General features: G+C 37.7%; 1 protein-coding gene across 1 annotated transcript in view; it reads left to right on the top strand.

Moving 5' to 3' along the window:
* The window catches only part of NEBL (nebulette), a gene marked incomplete at its 5' end in the record, with an annotated part of 104,593 nt that overhangs the window by 45,270 nt on the left and 40,724 nt on the right, over positions 1-18,599 (top strand). Inside the window, 7 exons of the mRNA XM_082647565.1 lie at positions 2,331-2,435; positions 4,225-4,332; positions 6,762-6,872; positions 9,787-9,897; positions 12,324-12,434; positions 16,896-17,006; positions 17,174-17,284. Of these exons, the coding sequence (XP_082503691.1) occupies positions 2,331-2,435; positions 4,225-4,332; positions 6,762-6,872; positions 9,787-9,897; positions 12,324-12,434; positions 16,896-17,006; positions 17,174-17,284 (768 nt within the window). The remainder of the gene's footprint in view (positions 1-2,330; positions 2,436-4,224; positions 4,333-6,761; positions 6,873-9,786; positions 9,898-12,323; positions 12,435-16,895; positions 17,007-17,173; positions 17,285-18,599) is intronic.

Here is an 18,599-nt window from a genome sequence, read left to right as displayed (position 1 = left end):
TTTAAATTTTAATGTAAAGAGAATTGGGATTTTGTTGATTTATAAAGGCAACTTAATTTTAATAAAAGATTGAGTAAGGGAATGCTTAAACAGACATTCTGCCAGAATTAGTTGTCAGTTTGTTATAAATGGCTGTTTTTTTTAAAGACCTCTGAATGTCTTTGATATAAATCATAATTTTAAAAATTGTAGTGTGTAGAGTAAAATTAGTGCCTTATGAGTTTTTACAGCCATACTGATTAAATTTTTGAGAGAACATTTTCCTTTGGAAAATAGAGCTCTATTAGCTTTCAGTTTCTTTTATAACTGCATAAATTAAAAAAATATATATTGTGTTACTCTGTATAATTCCCACTAGGAGGCAACAGAGACTATTATATAAGAAAAAACAAGTATTGGTAACCTTTTACAGATCTTAGTTCAAATAGGGTGGTTTTGTTTTGGTTTTAAAATAGGAGTTTCTGAAATTCTCTGTAACTACAATAGATCATTGAGTTAGGGACAGTAGTTTTCGACCTTTTCTCAGTATATACCCGTTATCCCAGACTTTATTAGTTCTGGATTTTAACTTAGTAATGGAATGTATCCTAGCTTGTTACATTCAGTTCATAACTATTTTATAAATATATATTATAAAATAACTTGTAATCAAATTATAACATCTCTAAGTATACTGTTATTCTTTGAAATTATCTTTTTTTAAAAAAATTAGTAGAGAAGCCAAAATTTATTTAGAGATTGTTCTCTTGCGTCAAGATGTACTATGTGAACATTTTCATGAGCTTCCTGGGGGTGCTATCCTCCCTAATGTATTCTGGTTAGAGTTTGGGGAGACACATGTCTTAGTTCCCTAATTGGCTGACCATTGCTGCGTCCCCAGGGAAAGCAGTTTTCATGTGTAGGCCACTTGGACCTTCCATCCTTCCCATCCCTGGCACTGGGCCTTCTTCCTGCTTCACTCTCAGATCACGGAGCATCTCCTAAGACCCAAATGTCCTAGCTCTTTCCTGCTCCCTTTCAGATGCTGCTTACCTCGCCCTCACTCTGCCACTTTCACCGAAATCTTCATTGTCTTAGGAGCAACAAACTTTAGCTGAAGTCTCTGTAGACGTGAGTCTTTGAGAGTTGCCATTTACCTCTAAAAGTCTTTGAGAGTTACTATTTACCTCTAAAAGTCTCTTCCAAATAGGCAAAATAACTAAGTGTCCAATCTCCAGTGATAAAAATCAGGAAGCAATTTTTGTCTTATTGCTGCCTGTTGTATTTAGAGTCCTACACTTGCCAAATGTGGCATCCTTATCCATTCTGGTCTCTTCCAAATTCACCTTTTTTTTAAAAAATAAATATATTTATTTTATTTATTTATTTTTGGCTGCGTTGGGTCTTCGTTGTTGTGCACAGGCTTTCTCTAGTTGCGGCGAGCGGGGGTCACTCTTCACTGCGATGCGCAGGCTTCTCATTGCGGTGGCTTCTCCCGTTGCAGAGCACGGGCTCTAGGTGCGCCGGTTTCGGTAGTCGTGGCTCATGGGCTCTAGAGTGCAGGCTCAGTAGTTGTGGTGCATGGGCTTAGTTGCTTCGCCACATGTGGGATCTTCCCAGACCAGGGCTCGAACCCGTGTTCCCTGCATTGGCAGGCAGATTCTTAACCACTGCGCCACCAGGGAAGCCCCAAATTTACCTTTTTGTCTGTATGTCTAAATAATGTCTTAATCCAGTTTCTTCACCTTAAAAATGCAACCAACCATACCCAGATTCCTCAGTTTCTCTTCCAGGCACTTCCTACCCTCTCCTTTTAGGAAAATTAGTTGAATTATTTCTCACCCTCTAATTTTCCTTATGAACCCCAATCTTTCTCAGGGCTGAACCATTGCATACAACTTATTTTTCTTTCCTGACTCCAGCTTTCCGTTCCTATGTTCTTTCTTCTTTTCTTTCCTTCTCTTCTTGTAGATGAAATTAAATACATTTCTGTTCTAGAATAAGGGCAGGACGAGTTGCCTTTATTTTGCCCACTTTGCCTGTTCACACAAGTCACGGGTTTTCTGTTGTCACTCCTCAGTGTCGCAAATCTCTTTTATATTGTGTTTACAGCCAGTTGTCCTCTGCTTCTCTTCAGTGTTTTAGATGCTGTTCACATTGACCACCTAGAGCTGGTCTATCTTGTGTTGTCAGTTTAGCGCAGGGTCAGAAATCTGTACAACCAGCCATGGGAGCCTGGTGGTAGCTTTGCAGTTCTTGTTGGCTTGCATTTTTCAGTTTGCATTCCTAAGTATTAGTTGCTCTCATCAGCCTCGTTTATTCTGACTTTATTTTCATGTTCTCTATTTTAGCGAGAGTATAGAAAGCTTTTTGAGGAAAACAAAGGCATGTATCATTTTGACACGGACGCTGTGGAACACCTGCACCATAAAGGCAATGCCATGCTCCAGAGTCAGGTATGAGACCTCCCCAACCCAGACCCTGTAACAGTCACTGCCGGGCACTGGATCAAGAATGTGCAGCTGCTGGAAGAAATGTGCGTCGTGAAAAAAATCTCAAACACTATATTTATTGGGCTGGGGAAGCTTGAACCATGTTTCATATGCAGGCATTTCATAATATTATAGTTACTATACACAAGTTAAAACTTATAATATATGAGTTAATTAATTAAATGATGATCATATCTCATAATTTCAATTTTATAGTGTACTGGTTTGTCATTTGGAGCTGCAGAAGTAATTTTCCAGGCACAAAGTTCATTATAATTTCTCAGTTCAATTATAAGTGTATTAAAAAGGAAAAACTATCTTACCAGTGTATTCTACATTAATGTTTCTTTCGACTATGAAATTCTATGTACTCTCTGAAAGAAATCTTTAAAAATATCTTTTTTCTTGAACACTTTAAAGTTGATAACTTTTCTTTGGTTCTGAATTTCAATGGTTGCAAAAGATGTTATTTCCAGCATCTATTAAGATAAAATTTTACATCACGCTTTTAAAAGTATCCCATGGAACATAAATTCCATAATGAGGTGATATCCACCTTCATTTATTTAAAAAATATACAAACCAGCTCTCCTTTAAGGTTTGGAAATGTATGTGTTTTTCTCTTGTGTTCTTACTTTTATTTCGTTTTCCCCACAAAATTTTATCCTAACATAACGTGTTATTGTACTTCACACACTCTCATCCATCATTCTATTATACTTCTCTAAAACAAAAGTATTCCTAAAAATAGGAATTTAAAAATTTGTTATATTTCCTGCCACCACAAAGTTCTAAGTTTTGAAAAGGTTCTGTTGGATTTAATTACCATTAAAATTATTATTATAATACAACTTAAGAACCAATTTCATAAGTAATTATTATACCTAAGGATTTTAATGAAAATACATTTCTGAATGAAATGAATCATGATCAAAACTTTTCTGTGAATTTAATTTAAAAAGGTATATTGCTAAAAAAGCCGGCCATTCTGACAGCTTACAGAATATAATTCTAGTTTTTGTTTTCAGGAGATAGAAAATATCGATCGTTTTATAAACCGAAATTTATTGGTTTGTAACTGAAATTGGTTGTAACTGAAATAAATAATTCATGTTATTATATTATTAAATAATGCTTAGTGAAACTGAAAGAAGTCACATAAAAGCTCTGTGTGTGTGTTTCACTCAGTGTCTACGGAAAAATTCAACAGTCCCAAAGGACACCGTCTTTCCTTTGTCAGAAAGAGAGAATCACAGCTATGTTTTTCTTCTTGTTCATGATTTACTGCTAGGCATTCAAAGTTATCACGGGGATCTCTCTCTCTCTCTCTCTCTCTCTCTCTCTCTCTCTCTTTTCTCTCTCCTTTTTTCTCTGTCTCAGCCTCTCTATCTCTTTGTCTTTCTCTCTATATATGTACCTATACCTGTGTGTATAACATGTGTGTATACATATGTAACCCCACGTATATGATACATATCTATATATCCCAGCTGTCTAAATACTTATACAAGTCCTAGAACTACATTGTTTAGTTCTGAATCATTTTTACCCCTTAAGGTTTTTAATATATTACCTGTTTACTTTCATTGTATATCATTAACCACAGAGAACCCAGTCATCAACCTAAGTGGCCAGAAGAGTGTGATTTTAGAAGATAGGGTGATTGGTTTTGCACATATATTTATTTGACTTTGCTCTACTTGTGTAAGGGCTTGTGAGCTTTATGTGCCTTTTATACTGTTTTTCAATGAAGGTTAAGTACAAAGAAGAGTATGAGAAAAATAAGGGGAAATCGATGCTTGAATTTGTTGAGACACCATCATATCAAGCTTCGAAGGAGGCTCAGAAGATGCAGAGTGAGGTGGGTCCCTTTGTTTTGTCATCAACTGTTTAATGCAAATTTGATGTTTTATCATTGAAAGGAACCAGGAGAGTGGTTCAGAATGTTTAGTGGGTCCGGAAGAAAGTACACTGCAGTGGTTGGCTGTTTCTGACATAAGGTGTAAATCAGCTTTAATGTTTAACTGTAGTTATACATTTATTATATGCTGTGGAATTAACTTACGTTGTGGACTGTGTGGGTCTTTCATTAATATTGGCTTTCAATTTTTGCTATTCTGATTTCTGGTATTGTCACTAGGGGAGAATTATCCTTTGCAGAGGCTGAGACATGTTTTCCCTTAAATTATAGCCATTGGCTATTAGAGTTTTAGGCTCAGCAGTTATGTTTCTGCTCATCAGGGCTTGAGGAGAAAGAAATCTTCCAATGGAAAATATCTTTGAACCACATTTATACTATAAAGATTTATACTCTATAATTTATTCTGTATAAATTGGCAGATACATTTTATACTAGAAAAATAATATATCTAAAAATCTTAGACAAAGTTGGATGTGAAAGATGTCTTTAAATGCAGGACCAGTGAAGTAGAGACAAGATGGTTCTTATTCCTAAGGGATAAGCTTGACCATCTTCTTTAAGAGCCTCCCACAGGTAAAGCTAAGTATGAACTCAGGAAAAGCCCCTAATGTTTTTGTTATAGCCCATAACTAAGCTTCTCTCACTTTCTTCTAATGCCAGATGTAGGTTTAGCCAGTGTGTTTTCTAGAAGAAATCTCTAAATCTGGCTTTGAAAAGTTCTTTGTCTTCTGTTCCACAAATAGAGCTCTCCTACAAAAAGCATACTTCAGTGTTTTTTTCTATTTTCTAGTCCTATACTGGCGAGTTCAAGTCATCGTCAATCTTCCTTAGTGAGTTACTTCTGTCAAATAATTTTTTTTTGAGAGAAGGGCCTTTTGAAGTGAAAAATAAGAAATAAATAAAGGTACATATATTTGTATTTCATTTTTTAGAGTCATTTCTGGCCTCAAAATGCCCTAGATTCCGCTTTATAATTATGATCTCAGTTAGTTCCACATAAAGAGGACCCCTTCTCATCATTGTTCTTTGGTGTGTCTGTAGTTCCTTTAATTCAGTGTGTTTTCTTCTTAATTAGCTCTGTTAGTTTTTATGGAACATCTATGTCTCATGGCTGTTCCTGGATTGTTTGTTAAATGGTAAATGGCCATGTGTAACTCAAATGTAGGGGAGGGGACAGTGTATTCTCTTATCCTCCCTCACAGTTTGGAGAATTTCTGTGCACAGTTACCTATCCCTGTAATATGTACATAATGATCCTGGGAATAGCTTTTCATTTTGTATCAATAGGAATAAATTCATGCAGGATTTATTTATTTGTATGATCTTTGTGTTGCAATTTGAATAAAATATTGAGCTGGTAAACTCTGGGCCCTTGTTTGTCTGATAAATATTTCACATGGACGCATATTTGTGTTATTCAGGGAGACTGTTTTTAGAGTCATGAATCCTGGGTTTCCACTGATGTTCAAACGCCTAGCTCAAATGTAGAATTTAGAGCCTAATAACCAAAGGGTGGCAATGTCAAACAGGCAGATGGGGATACGGATTGAGGCCCTCCGCAATCTCCTTTCATTTCTGGTCGTGAACCGTTACCCAAAGAACAGTTTATCAGGTTCCAGATAAGATTCTCCTCACGGTGTAACTTGATTCATGTCAACTCCGTAGATGGTAGAGAAATATTCTCAATGCCAAAATTATTAAAGGAAAATCTCCTCCAGCCTCCATTACATTTTAGAAATGGTCTTTTTTTTTTCCTTGGCTGCACGTGGCTTGCTTGCGGGGTCTTAGTTCCCGGATAAAGGATTGACCCCCCACCACCAACCGTCCCCCTCCCCCCCCAGCCCTCGGCAGTGAAAGTGCCAAGTGTTAACCATTGAACCACCACGGAATTTCCAGAAATGGTCTTCCTTGAATTCACATAAGACTAACATTTAAGAGGGACGATGAGGACATAAACGTTCATTCTCCTTTGGTTTGAGTGGATTTCCATGCCTCTAGATTTTCTTCCAGTGGGTGGATCCACTGTCTTTCGGGTGGACCAATCAGGGGATCCAGTCAAATAGCCAGTGGTATTGGTTCTCCTCCTGAAACGGGCTGATGTCAAACAGTAACAGAGTCTGAGATGTTAAGTAGCCCCTTTCAGAATGCTTTCCTAGAGGGAGCCGGTGTACTTGAAGAGCCTGCTTTTGTTTGGTAGAATTCTAAAATTGATGATAAAGTTGGAGTTATTTTCCTGTAAATAAAATATTCAGAGGTGGTAGAATTATATACGAAAAACATCAGTTTTGTTCCAGGAACCCTTGTTCTATTATCTTTTCAACAGTCACTAATATTTTCTAAATTTAAAATCATGTGGTCTTATCTAACAGAAAGTTTACAGAGAGGATTTTGAGAAGGAGATTAAAGGAAGGTCATCGATGGATTTAGACAAGACTCCAGAGTTTTTACATGTAAAGTACATCACCAGCCTTCTGAAGGAGGTATGATCCTACTATTGCTATACAATTCTACAAAAGACATTTAAAGAAATAACCCAGGAAATAGGTCCTAAACAATTCTCTACTAATTCTCTAATTCAGTGTTTGAGTTATTCATCCATTACTCTTTCCCTCACTTTGAGCTTTACTAATAGAGTTTTCCATTTTCATTAAAAACAGGTAAGTGTTAACATTTCCGTTTAAAGATGAGGGAAGAAATTACCCAGATTTCCTGGAAAAACTTGAAAAATAGTTTGATTTTGTGTTTGGGTTGTAGCTTAGAAGCTCTATAAGTAGTTTCACAGCTTTATAGCAGTTAGTTTTTCAAAAAAATATTTTCAATATGGATGAGGCTAGCTTGATTCTCTCAAATTTAGTTATTGTAAGAACATGTATTAGAACCATTGTTTCCTGTTCCTCCCCTGCACTGCAGCATTCTCATGACATTTGATATCAGAAATGAGGTGCTTATTGTGACAGTCTGGATAAATGGTACATTTATAAGTGGTTTTTGTTCTAAGTAGGGAAAAATAATGTTTAGCACATAGAACCTAGGAATTCTTGTCCATTTTTCATTTTATGCTCAGCAGGACGTCCTCCCAAACCCCAAACTTAGTGGTACATTTTGGCTCACAGTGTATTAAATTTGTTGAATATTAAGGCCCTCAAATATAACAATTAAAAATAGCATGTTCACAGTTTAAAAGTTTTGTTTTGTTTCTTTTTTTTAAAAAATGGTTGCTAAGTAACCTGGAGCTCTTTCAATTCCCTGTTTAAACAGATTCTCTTTACATTAAGAGAAAGCGTTAGAGAACTCCATTTCATCCGGAATTTTGAACTGAAGAAACTATTCCTGAAAGAAATGTCTTAAGCCAGTGAAATAAATTGGAGTATAATTACCTACACAGACATGAATCATCATGAACTTTTTTAATAAGCAAATGCCAACTGGCCTTTACCATTTAACTGCTTTTAGAAATTTAATGTGATTCACTGTTGTATATATGCCGGGCTGAAACAGGCATATAATTTATGGAAGAGAGTCCTTGCTACCCTACCTCTTCTCACTTCTAGATCCTGTAAAAGCTTTTGAAGTTGAAGGGTGATCATGTGGCAGCTCCCTGCTATTACTGTCTTCCATTTAAAAAATATGCACCATTTATATGAAGTTTTTAAAGGGGAATCTTTTTCTTATTTACATACAAATGACAATGTGAGATCTATTTTGAGAATCATAAATGACTTAAGAATTCCCTGGTGATCCAATGGTTAGAACTCCATGCTTCCATTGCAGGCGGCCTGGGTTCTATCCCTAGTCAGGGAGCTAAGATCCTGCATGGTGTGGCCAAAAAAAAAAGATGACTTTAATATACACGCCATCGCCAGTCTCTTTTATTTATCTTTTTGAGTGAATCTTATTTTAGACTTACTGATCTAGAATGTATGCATCAGTGTAGGAAAAAAGCCTAGAGACAATGATTAAAAATCTTTTGATTAAGTTCTAGTGATGTCTAATTTTAGAAAGAGACTCAGTAACTTAATGAAATTGTGACTTCCCTTTGAAAGTGTGAGCATTTGGCTTTAAATTGTCTTCTCATTCTTTACTTTATGGTCTTTGCATTTCTGTTGCCATTTAAAGTATTCAAAGTATCATTTTATACTTCATTTCATTTGATTTCCTCAATTGTCCTTGACACTGGTAGGACAAGTACTTTTATTTTCATTTTGTTCTGTGGAAATCAAGGCTCAGTTACTTAAAGTTCTCTTGAAGTTCACATGACCTAATAAGTGAAAGAACTCTGACTTTCATCCAGGTCATTTGACTCCAGAGCTCTTTCCAAAATTACATGCAGGTCATTACAATGTCTTGTAGGCTATTAGTTAAGCAGAGTACTGGCTAATTTGATTAAACTGGACAAAGAGAAAATAACATCAAATGAATCCTAGAATTAACTAGAACATGATTTCTTATCATTAAAGGAAGTCTCATCTTTCATCTGACAAGTTAGTCATAAAGGCAGCTTAGTTGAATTGGATTAAGATATATATTGTTTTCATAATTCAATTAGTAAGAAGACAAGAAATTCATGAGCACACACAAAAAAACCCATGTTATATGTAAGGATTAGTAAAGACATTTGGATCTACTTAACATATATTTAAATGGGCAAAATTCAGACTATATATTATCAATCTGTAGGAAATTATTTGGTTTTACAAATCTTTGAATAAAACGGAAACTTTAAAAAAATTTTGGCCATATCAGTCCTTTTGATTTTGTAGTTTTTCATTCTTTTCCAATTATGTTCTTCTGATGATTCATATTTTATAGACAGCTTTCAAAGAAATACTTCAAATAATTAGTAAGAAACATGCATTCCTAAGATCGTCCTCACCATTTAAAGGGAAGATGTCTTTTTAAAATACGGCACCAATATGGTACCAAAATATATGAGAGGAAAGGATGAAAGAAAAAAGACTGATAATATTGAAAGCCACTCAAGCATGATTAAAAAAGAAAATGAAGTATCTGTAGGAAATATAGAGCATGAATGCTCCGAAATCTGGTTCATTCCTTTCTAGAAATATTTTCTTTCTGTGGTCTCTGGAAAACATGTAAAACAATATATAGTAAGGCAGATAGCTAGTGGGAAGCAGCCGCATGGCACAGGGATATGGCTCGGTGCTTTGTGACCGCCTGGAGGGGTGGGATAGGGAGGGTGGGAGGGAGGGAGACGCAAGAGGGAAGAGATATGGGAACATATGTATATGTATAGCCGATTCACTTTGTTATACAGCAGAAACTAACACACCATTGTAAAGCAATTATACCCCAATAAAGATGTTAAAAAAAAAGAACAATATATTAATTAGAGTTTCCTAGTAAGTTTCACGCAATAATATTCTTGTCTCATAGAAGGAATATAAAAAAGATTTGGAAAATGAAATAAAAGGGAAAGGAATGGAACTTAATTCAGAAGTACTTGATATTCAGAGAGCAAAACGTGCATCTGAAATGGCTAGTGAGGTGAGTACATTTATGTAACAATTGAGAATGTATGCATTTTCAGCTGATCTCCTTGTCTGTAAACCTTTCTCAGAGATTTTACAGTTGACCCTTGAACAACGTGGGTTTGAGCGGTGCAGGTCCCCTTATAGTATTTTTCAGTTGTAAATTCTACGGCACTCCACGGTCCGTGCTTGTTTTTCAGTTGTAAATTCGACAGCGCTCCACGGTCCGCGGCTGGCTGCATCTGTGGATCTGTGGATGCTGAGGATGTGGAGAGCCGATGATGATCATAGGTGGATTAATCCTCTTGTTGTTTAAGGGTCAGCTGTGTACAGTATAAATGTTCCACAGCTTTTATGTGCAAGATGATTATAAGCAGCTATGACCTAAAAGAGTCTTTTCCCCATCGATGAATTAAAAAAAAATGATGCTCACCATTTCCTGTCTATGTGGTGTGAGACAAATGACCATTTCCTCATTTTAGAGAAAATTCTGTATAATTAACCAAAATAATTTAATAAGGTTTAACTTCATCTTTTAAACAAGTGAAAGGCATATTAGGAAGGTGTGTTATCATGGTCTGTCAATAACTGTAGTTTAAAAGTTCCCATGCTGGAGCTTCCCTGGTGGCGCAGTGGTTGAGAGTCCGCTTGCCGATGCGGGGGACACGGGTTCGTGCCCCGGTCCGGGAAGATCCCACGTGCCGCGGAGCGGCTGGGCCAGTGAGCCATGGCCGCTGAGCCTGCGCGTCCAGAGCCTGTGCTCCACCACGGGAGAGGCCCCAACAGCAAGAGGCCCGCATACCGCAAAAAAAATAAAAACTAAAAAATTTTAAAAAGTTCCCATGCTGTCATGCCCATAAACAAAATGACTGTCCTAGTCCTTGCCTAGCTACTGAGTCCACTTAAACCTCTGTATAAAATGATAGTGGCCATTACTTACTTTACATGAAATTTATAAGAATGAAGTGCCTCTGAAGTGCTTTAAATCCTTTAATCCTTGTGTTATGTCATTACTTTAATAGTAAATAATGGCACTGGGCTTTGAGGAGAATCTGGCTGACTTTAGCAGTGAAAAAATTTAAAGCTTTATCCCCGTATGTTAATAAACGGTGGCGATGTTGGTGGTGGTGATGATGGTGATGACCCTATTAGGTTGCAAATGATAGAAACCCAACTCAAACTGGGTTAAGCAACAAAGAAACTTTGTTTTGGTTGAAGAACAGAGAAGTCCGAAGATCAGGTTTCCTTCAGGTTGGAATTCGAATGATGTCTCTCTTCCTTCATCCCTCAGTTCTGTTATCTTCGCAGTTGCTTCATTTGTGAGAGGCTGCTTCTATGTGATGGCCCCTCTTCACGACAGGATAACTCATGTCTGTGGCCACTAATCCCAGTAGGAAGTGAGCATCTGCTTCTTTAAAATAGGATTAAGGTCTAAGGATTGAATCTCATTGGGTCACCTTCTGTCCTGTGCCCACACTCGACCCAGTCAAGACTGGAGTCAGGAGTCAGTTAACTTTCTAGGTAGTTTAATGATGTTTTAAATATAAAATAGTCTAAATTGATATGTGTTTCTAAAGATTTACGTTCGTCTTTGGCTAGTGTTCTTTCCTCAAGAGAAAATTGTAGAACTTTTTGCCAGAATAGGGAGGAATAGATGCTGTTCGGGCAGAAACAGCACCTGTCTGCCACGATGTCTGGCTAATATTGTCATTACACTTACCCGCGTTAGTAATTTTCTACAAATTCTTCTGTTGTGATGACATATCCAGTGACATTCAGAGTCAGATCCTGTAAATCACTTGTCAATAATACTTGGAAAAGTTGTTTTAAACTCTCAATGGCAGAGTTCAGCCAGTGAAAGGTGAATGGCAACACGGTAGCAGGAGCAGCAAAAACCCAGATCTTCGCATGTGGGTGTAGGAGTAAAAGACCAGAAGAAGCTGTCGGTTACTGAGCACCCGCTCTGTGCTGGGCGCTAGGCTATGTGCTGTCTCACTGACCCTCCCAGTGATCCTGCGTGGAGGAATTGTTATCCCCAATTGCAGATGAGTAAACCAGAAATGTGAAGAAAGATTTCCAACATCACACACACAGCCAAGAGTGCTCTGACCTCAAAATCAGTCTTCTTTCTAAAATATCAACTCATTTAAACTTGCCTCTGTCCTTCAGGCCTCAAGACAATTGTCAGTGAAGATTCTCACCTGGCAATAGCCTTTTTATAATAAAAATCTTCAGAGTGTATATATACTCTTCTTCAGTGAGAATAGTGAATATAGTTCTAAGCAGTTCAGAAAATTTAGTTCTAGGCGGTCATTCATAGTTCAAAGTAAACTATGTTTTCTTTTTTAAAAAAATACGTTTAGCCATTTTTGGTATCATTGAATACAGATGTATGTTTGTCCCCTGAGTGTCTGAGTGTTGTAAAATGTTGCTTTTTTACAGAAAGAATACAAGAAAGATCTGGAATCAAAAATTAAAGGGAAGGGAATGCAAGTTGGCACTGACACCCTTGGAATTCAGCATGCCAAAAGAGCTTCTGAGATAGCTAGTGAGGTTAGTAGAGTGAGTGATGCAGACCTTGAGACTCGTACAAATCATAGTAACAAACTGATTAGTACATGACATTTTCCAAAGCTTTCTGTGACTAGTTTAACAGTTTGGAATGGAAACCATCTGCAGTCATCATGCTTACTGGGAAAATTTACAGTTTCTGCTTTGCTCATTAACTTCAAGTATATCAAAGAAAACTTGGGGAAAGGCATTTTAATAGAACACACACACAGACACACAGAGACACACACACACACACACACCTGCTCACTTTATTCCGTAATACAAATCTCATGTTAATTTTAAACTATGATAAATATTTTCATACCATTTTTTCTTGAAGGATGGATCGTGTGCTACTTGGCATATCTGCGTTTCCAACTTGGTGAGCAGAACTTGAAAATCACACATCGAGACTGTAACATGGCAATCATGCCATTTCTGTGTGATTTGGTTGCATGTTCTCAAAATATCCTCTGTTGACCTCATCAACACGTCTGAAATTTCTGTAGGGTCAGGAATTTTGGGTTGAGGTTCATTCATCTAATGCTGTTTTCTTCTTCATGTAACACATGAACAACAGGATATTAATTTAGAAGTTTTGTCTTAGATGCTATGACATGATAGATACAAGACGACAAAGTTGTAGCAGTCAGAAGGAAATGTGTATTTTTCGAAGGAAATTCCCCAGAATCAGTTCCACATCTCTTGAATTCCCCCAGAAATTTTGAAAATGTAACAGGGCCACTGGAGCAGAGAGTATTTGGGAAGAGATGACTTAGAAGAAGAATACATAAAGAGAAAGTTGGGGTACAGGTTAAGGGGTGCAGCTCACTTACCTCAAGGCTGGCTAGGGTGAGGCTTCAGTTGGGTTACTGGGAGAGCTACGATGTGACAAGTGCAGTTAGGAAGAGCTGGCTTAGGACTGAGTCCCACCCAGGAAATCTGGAGGTTGAGAGGTAGCTGATTAACTGCCGGCGGAGTTACTGCTGTGTTGGGATCTGCTTCCATCCCCAGGGTTAGGTACTGGCCAGGGGAATGGAATAGCCATAACTGACTTAGTCAAAGAAACTAGGGATGCCGGAGAATTCTTGACCAGTAGGGATTCCATTTAGAAATGGTGGGGGTGGGTGGGAGGATGCATGCTGAACAGGCACTTGAAAACCTTCTTTGACTCTGCCCTTAATTCTGTCATCCCCCTGAGACCGTTGTTACGAATTTGCTGTAGAGCCTTCCAGGTCCACTTTTATTTGTATATAGGTAACTATACACTTGTGCACACAGAGACTTAAAAAAACCTTAAATAAATACCATGTACTTTGTGCTTGCTTTTCTCACTAAATATTACGGACCCTTTTCTATGTTGCTTCACATAGTTCTACTTCATTCTTATAGAAGAATTGTATTCTATAACGTGGATGTGAATATGCAACCATTTACATCTAATGTCCCATAGGCACGACCACATGTAAATGGCGTTTAAGTGCATTGTAACAGGGACTCAACATTACACGCCGACAACCCTTAATTTTTCCCAAGTCACTTTGATTTCTCTTGTCAGCAAGTTTCGTTGACTCCAGCCCCATAATGACTTCCTAGATCCATCTACTCTCCCCCACCCTCATCCAAGCTACCATCTCTATCACCTGGATCATTACCGTATCTTCCTAACCAGAACTTTGCTTCCATCACTGACCTCTCAGTACCCATTCTCTACCCAGCAGCCAGAATAATCCTGGAAGAATTAAGTTATGTGATTCCTCCCACTGAAAACTCTCCAGTGGCTTCCAGTCATGGGCAGCATGGGCGCCATACTCCTTCCCCTGGGTTTTGCGTGGTTGGTTCTTTCTCGTGCTCTCTCTTGTCATTCATGTCTTAGATTTATTAGTACTTTCTTATGGTGGCCTCCTTGAGCTTCTGAGTAGCTAACTACCCAGTAACTATCAAATCACTACTTAACAATTTTCTGCTATTTTTGTTATTATGAGGAGAGTGTGACATCCAGTATTAGTTAAGGTCCTGGACTGGAGTGTGGGAGTGGGGTGGGGAATTTGGAGCTGTAGAAGAGTTTTTCCAGATCACCCTCATGGGGCTGAGACTTGAAGCCAAAATAAAGCATACTTCCTCTGGAGAAAAGAATGTGGGAAGAATAGAGATTTTGCATTTCACACTTTTACCTAAGAACCTTCTGTGACGTCTTCCTTTTATGAGAAGTTGGAGTGCTGCATCTTTCCTTAGTATATGGTGATACGTTACCTTATTCAGCCATGTGCTGGTTTAGATTTCTCTGAGTATCTTGAGAGTGTACACAGTTGACACTTGAACCACATGGGGGTTAACCCACATATAATTTATGGTCTCCCCTATGTATCTGTGGTTCCTCTGCACCCGCTGATTGATCCAACCACAGGCCAGGTAGTACTGTGGTATTTACTATTGAAAACTATCCATGTATAAGTGAACCTGCACAGTTCAAGCCCATGTTGTTCATGGCTCAGACTTACTAGGAAAATGGTGCATTTTTGTTCTTGAGAGCCTATGGGAAAAACAGGCCTAGGGGAGTGAGCTGTACTGTGGTTACAGGTAGCTTAAACCAATTTTGGTGAGGCTATTATGTTTGTAATCCGGAGGTCTCATTTGCATGTAATTATAACCATGTCCCAGTTTGCCCAAATGACAGGCTCTCAGATCCTTTTCAACCAGACTTAGGGACTTTGCTATAGCTCAGTGTTTATTTTTTCAGGTAAAGTCAATGTGCTGTATTATTACACAAATGACGTCTAATATTCAAACCTTCCTGTACCTGTGGGCTTGACCATGTGACTTTCTTTAGCCACTGGGTCATTAACACATTTGACTCAGGCTCTAAAAGCATGTGTGCATTGGGACTTGCTTGGAACCTAGATGTCATCATGTTTTTCTTTTAAGTTTTCGGGTATTTTATTATGCATCAATATTAACTGATGTGATTAGCGTCCTATGTAGTCTATTTATATGCTTTTGAATGCTTTTAGATTTGAAAGTTCATATCGGAAAATTAGATGACATACGTCTACCATGAGACTTTGGTGGCAAAATCTATGATCAGTACCTCAGTTTCTACATATATTGCCCTTCAAATGAGGTGTTTTGCTTTCGGGCCTAAAGAGGCTGGCTAAAAACAGAGCTGTTTACAGACATAGTAATAATTGAATATTATTAGTTTGAAAGTTAGACATTAGTACTTGAACTTTCATTTGAAAAGTGAAACTGAGACTGTAAGTCAGTGAAAATAGGCAGATTTATGGGTAGTAGATGGGGAAAAATATAGTATTTCTCTGAGATTGAGATTTCTGTTTACGACGTCTCTAAATTTAGAACACCACAAATAAGCAAAGCGAAATTTACTTTAGAGCAGGGAATCACAGATCTACAGTATGTCAACATAATAGAAAATAACTGTTTTTGAAAGAATTTAATAGGAGGTAATCAATAGTTTTTTTCCTTTTAATATAATTTTCATTGACGAAAAACATACAGAAAAATGTACAATTATAAGAGTACAGCTTGCTGAATTTTATAATCAGTTTTAGAATGTGACAAGAGTCTCTTAAGACAGTTGTGTCTGTGTACTTATGACATTTTATTATAAGTAACAGGTAATGCAACTCAAGCTGGCTCAAAAAAGCAGATAACTTATTGTTCTTGTAACCAAACAGTAGAGGAATTCTTGGGTGTGGCTTGATCTAGGACTCAAACAGTGTGATTCCGTTTCGTTTTCTATCTTTCTGTTCTCAGGCAGGCTTTTTTCTCCTGTTTGCAGAGAGACATCTGGCAGATCCTAGGGCTACAGACTTCTCCATTCGTGTCCAGAAGGAAAGAGAAAGTCTCTTGATACCTTGTGTGGAAAAAGAAATGTACCTATCCTTGAACCGATCATGAAGGGCCAGGGGTGGGCTATAACGATTTACTTAAGCCCAATGGGGCCCTTGGATGGCGGCCAGTCTCAGCCAAGCTGGGGGCTGAGAACAGGAAGCAGTGAGTTGCCCAGTGGCAAATCAAGGAGCTAATGAAGGAAAAAGAGGAGTGGGATTCCAGGGAAGCAACCAGCAATTATTCACTACAGAACAAGACCTGACAATTTTATACTCACATTTTATTGATATTCATCAACTGAGTTATATATTAACCAATAATTTATCAATTTTACCATATTAAAATATAAAACATTTTCCTTCAACTCACTCTGTTTTCTTTTTTAAGTCAGGTTAGTAGAGAAAACCTCCTGATTCCTTGTGAATACATCACTCCGAGTTGTGTTCTTGCCACAAATTAAAAATCTTTGTTGTTTCCTAGAAATAAAAGACATAAAGGTCTGACTTATTTCTAAAAGCCATGATCTTGATGTCAAAAATGACATCGAGTTTTTCAACACAGATTTTCAAATTATTGTAAAGCCCTAATTGCAGGTTTTATTTTCTGCAGAAAGATTACAAAAGAGATCTGGAGACTGAAATTAGAGGGAAAGGCATGCAGGTGAGCACAGGTACCCTCGATATCCAGAGAGCTAAGAAAGCATCTGAAATGGCCAGCCAGGTAAGAAACTAATGGCACACACAGTTTAAAACAAACATACCGAATTGCATACAGGAAAAGTATAAGTGGTGTTTCCATACGTGTGGCATTGAGATTCAAACACATAAATATCTACATTGCTGTGGAAGGCCATGCAAAGCTCTGAAGATTGTTTTCTGTTCTTTTAGAAAGAATATAAGAAAGACTTAGAAAATGAAATTAAAGGGAAAGGAATGCAAGTGAGCATGGATATCCCGGATATGCTTCGAGCCAAGAGGGCATCTGAAATCTATAGCCAGGTTGGTAGAGAATGAAGATGCTTAGGATAATGTATTCTAATATCCAGTCACCTTGTGCTGTGTGTGTCTCTGTGATTGGTGTCTTTTTGAGGGCTTTCTATTCAAAGTCAATGCACTCTATTATAAAGGAACCATTGACCAAACCTGATTACCTCATTAATGAAAGGGACAACTGCTGTAGATTCAGTTCAACAGACATTATTGAGTGTCAGAGCGCCCATGTTGGGGCCCTCTGTTTCGGGTCCAAGGGCATTTTGACCTTTTTAATTTCCATTTTTTGACTCTATTGTGAACTTGGCTCTAATGCTTATACTACAGAAAAAAATTACAAACAATTTGTCTTTTATCCATTTCATCATGAATGTTTTAATTAAAATAATCAACTGAAACTGAAACTGAGTGAATAAAACTGTACTAGGTGAAATTGAATATTAACTAAAATTTAATGGAAGAACTAAGTTTTCTTGATAAAATTTAATTTGCCAGGTATACCCGTAACATATCCTCTAGAAAACTGGATGTGAGAGAAATAATGACCACAAAAGAAAGTTTATTGGAAGAAGAAAGTTAATCAGATAAAATCTAATTTGGGCAAAAATATTCATTAGTGAATAATTTCTTTGTTATAAAATTTGTTACAAAAAGAATGAATCCTAATGGAAAAATAGTAAAGGGAATGAAAAAAATAAAATGGTTAAAGAAAAATGATGAAGGAATTGAATTTGGTTAATGGGGTTTGTGTTGAAATAATTTTTAACCGAATTTGACCAAATTTGTCAAAATTCTGGTTGACATGAGCAAAGAGTCTAAACATTCACTGGTTCAACATGAGAGAGTTACAGGACTCAGCTTCGGTGGCTTGTCACTCAAGAATCCAATACTGGGCTTCCCTGGTGGCGCAGTGGTTGAGAGTCCGCCTGCCGATGCAGGGGACACGGGTTCGTGCCCCGGTCCGGGAAGATCACACATACCGCGGAGCGGCTGGGCCCGTGAGCCATGACCGCTGAGCCTGCGCGTCCGGAGCCTGTGCTCCGCAACGGGAGAGGCCACAACAGTGAGAGACCCGCGTACCACAAAAAAAAAAAAAAAAAAAAAAGAGTAAAAGCTTCCCATAGGAAGTGATGCCTGAGCTGTTGGAATTCCTGCTTTAACTTAACAGTGTTGATTTTTTGAGTATGATGAGGGTACATCTGATTTAAAGAATTTTAGTTATTTGGGATACAATGGAATACTTAAAACGGTGTAATGATGCTGTGGTGCATTTCAACATGAACAGGAATTACCTTTCCTAACAAGCATCCGTATGCCATGCAGT

This window comes from Grampus griseus (assembly GCF_964374135.1).
Source record: "Grampus griseus genome assembly, chromosome: 2".
In the NCBI taxonomy this organism is placed as follows: Eukaryota; Metazoa; Chordata; class Mammalia; order Artiodactyla; family Delphinidae; genus Grampus; species Grampus griseus.
The sequence above is the reverse complement of the archived record's forward strand: the minus strand, read 5'-3'. Positions and strand labels throughout refer to the sequence as shown.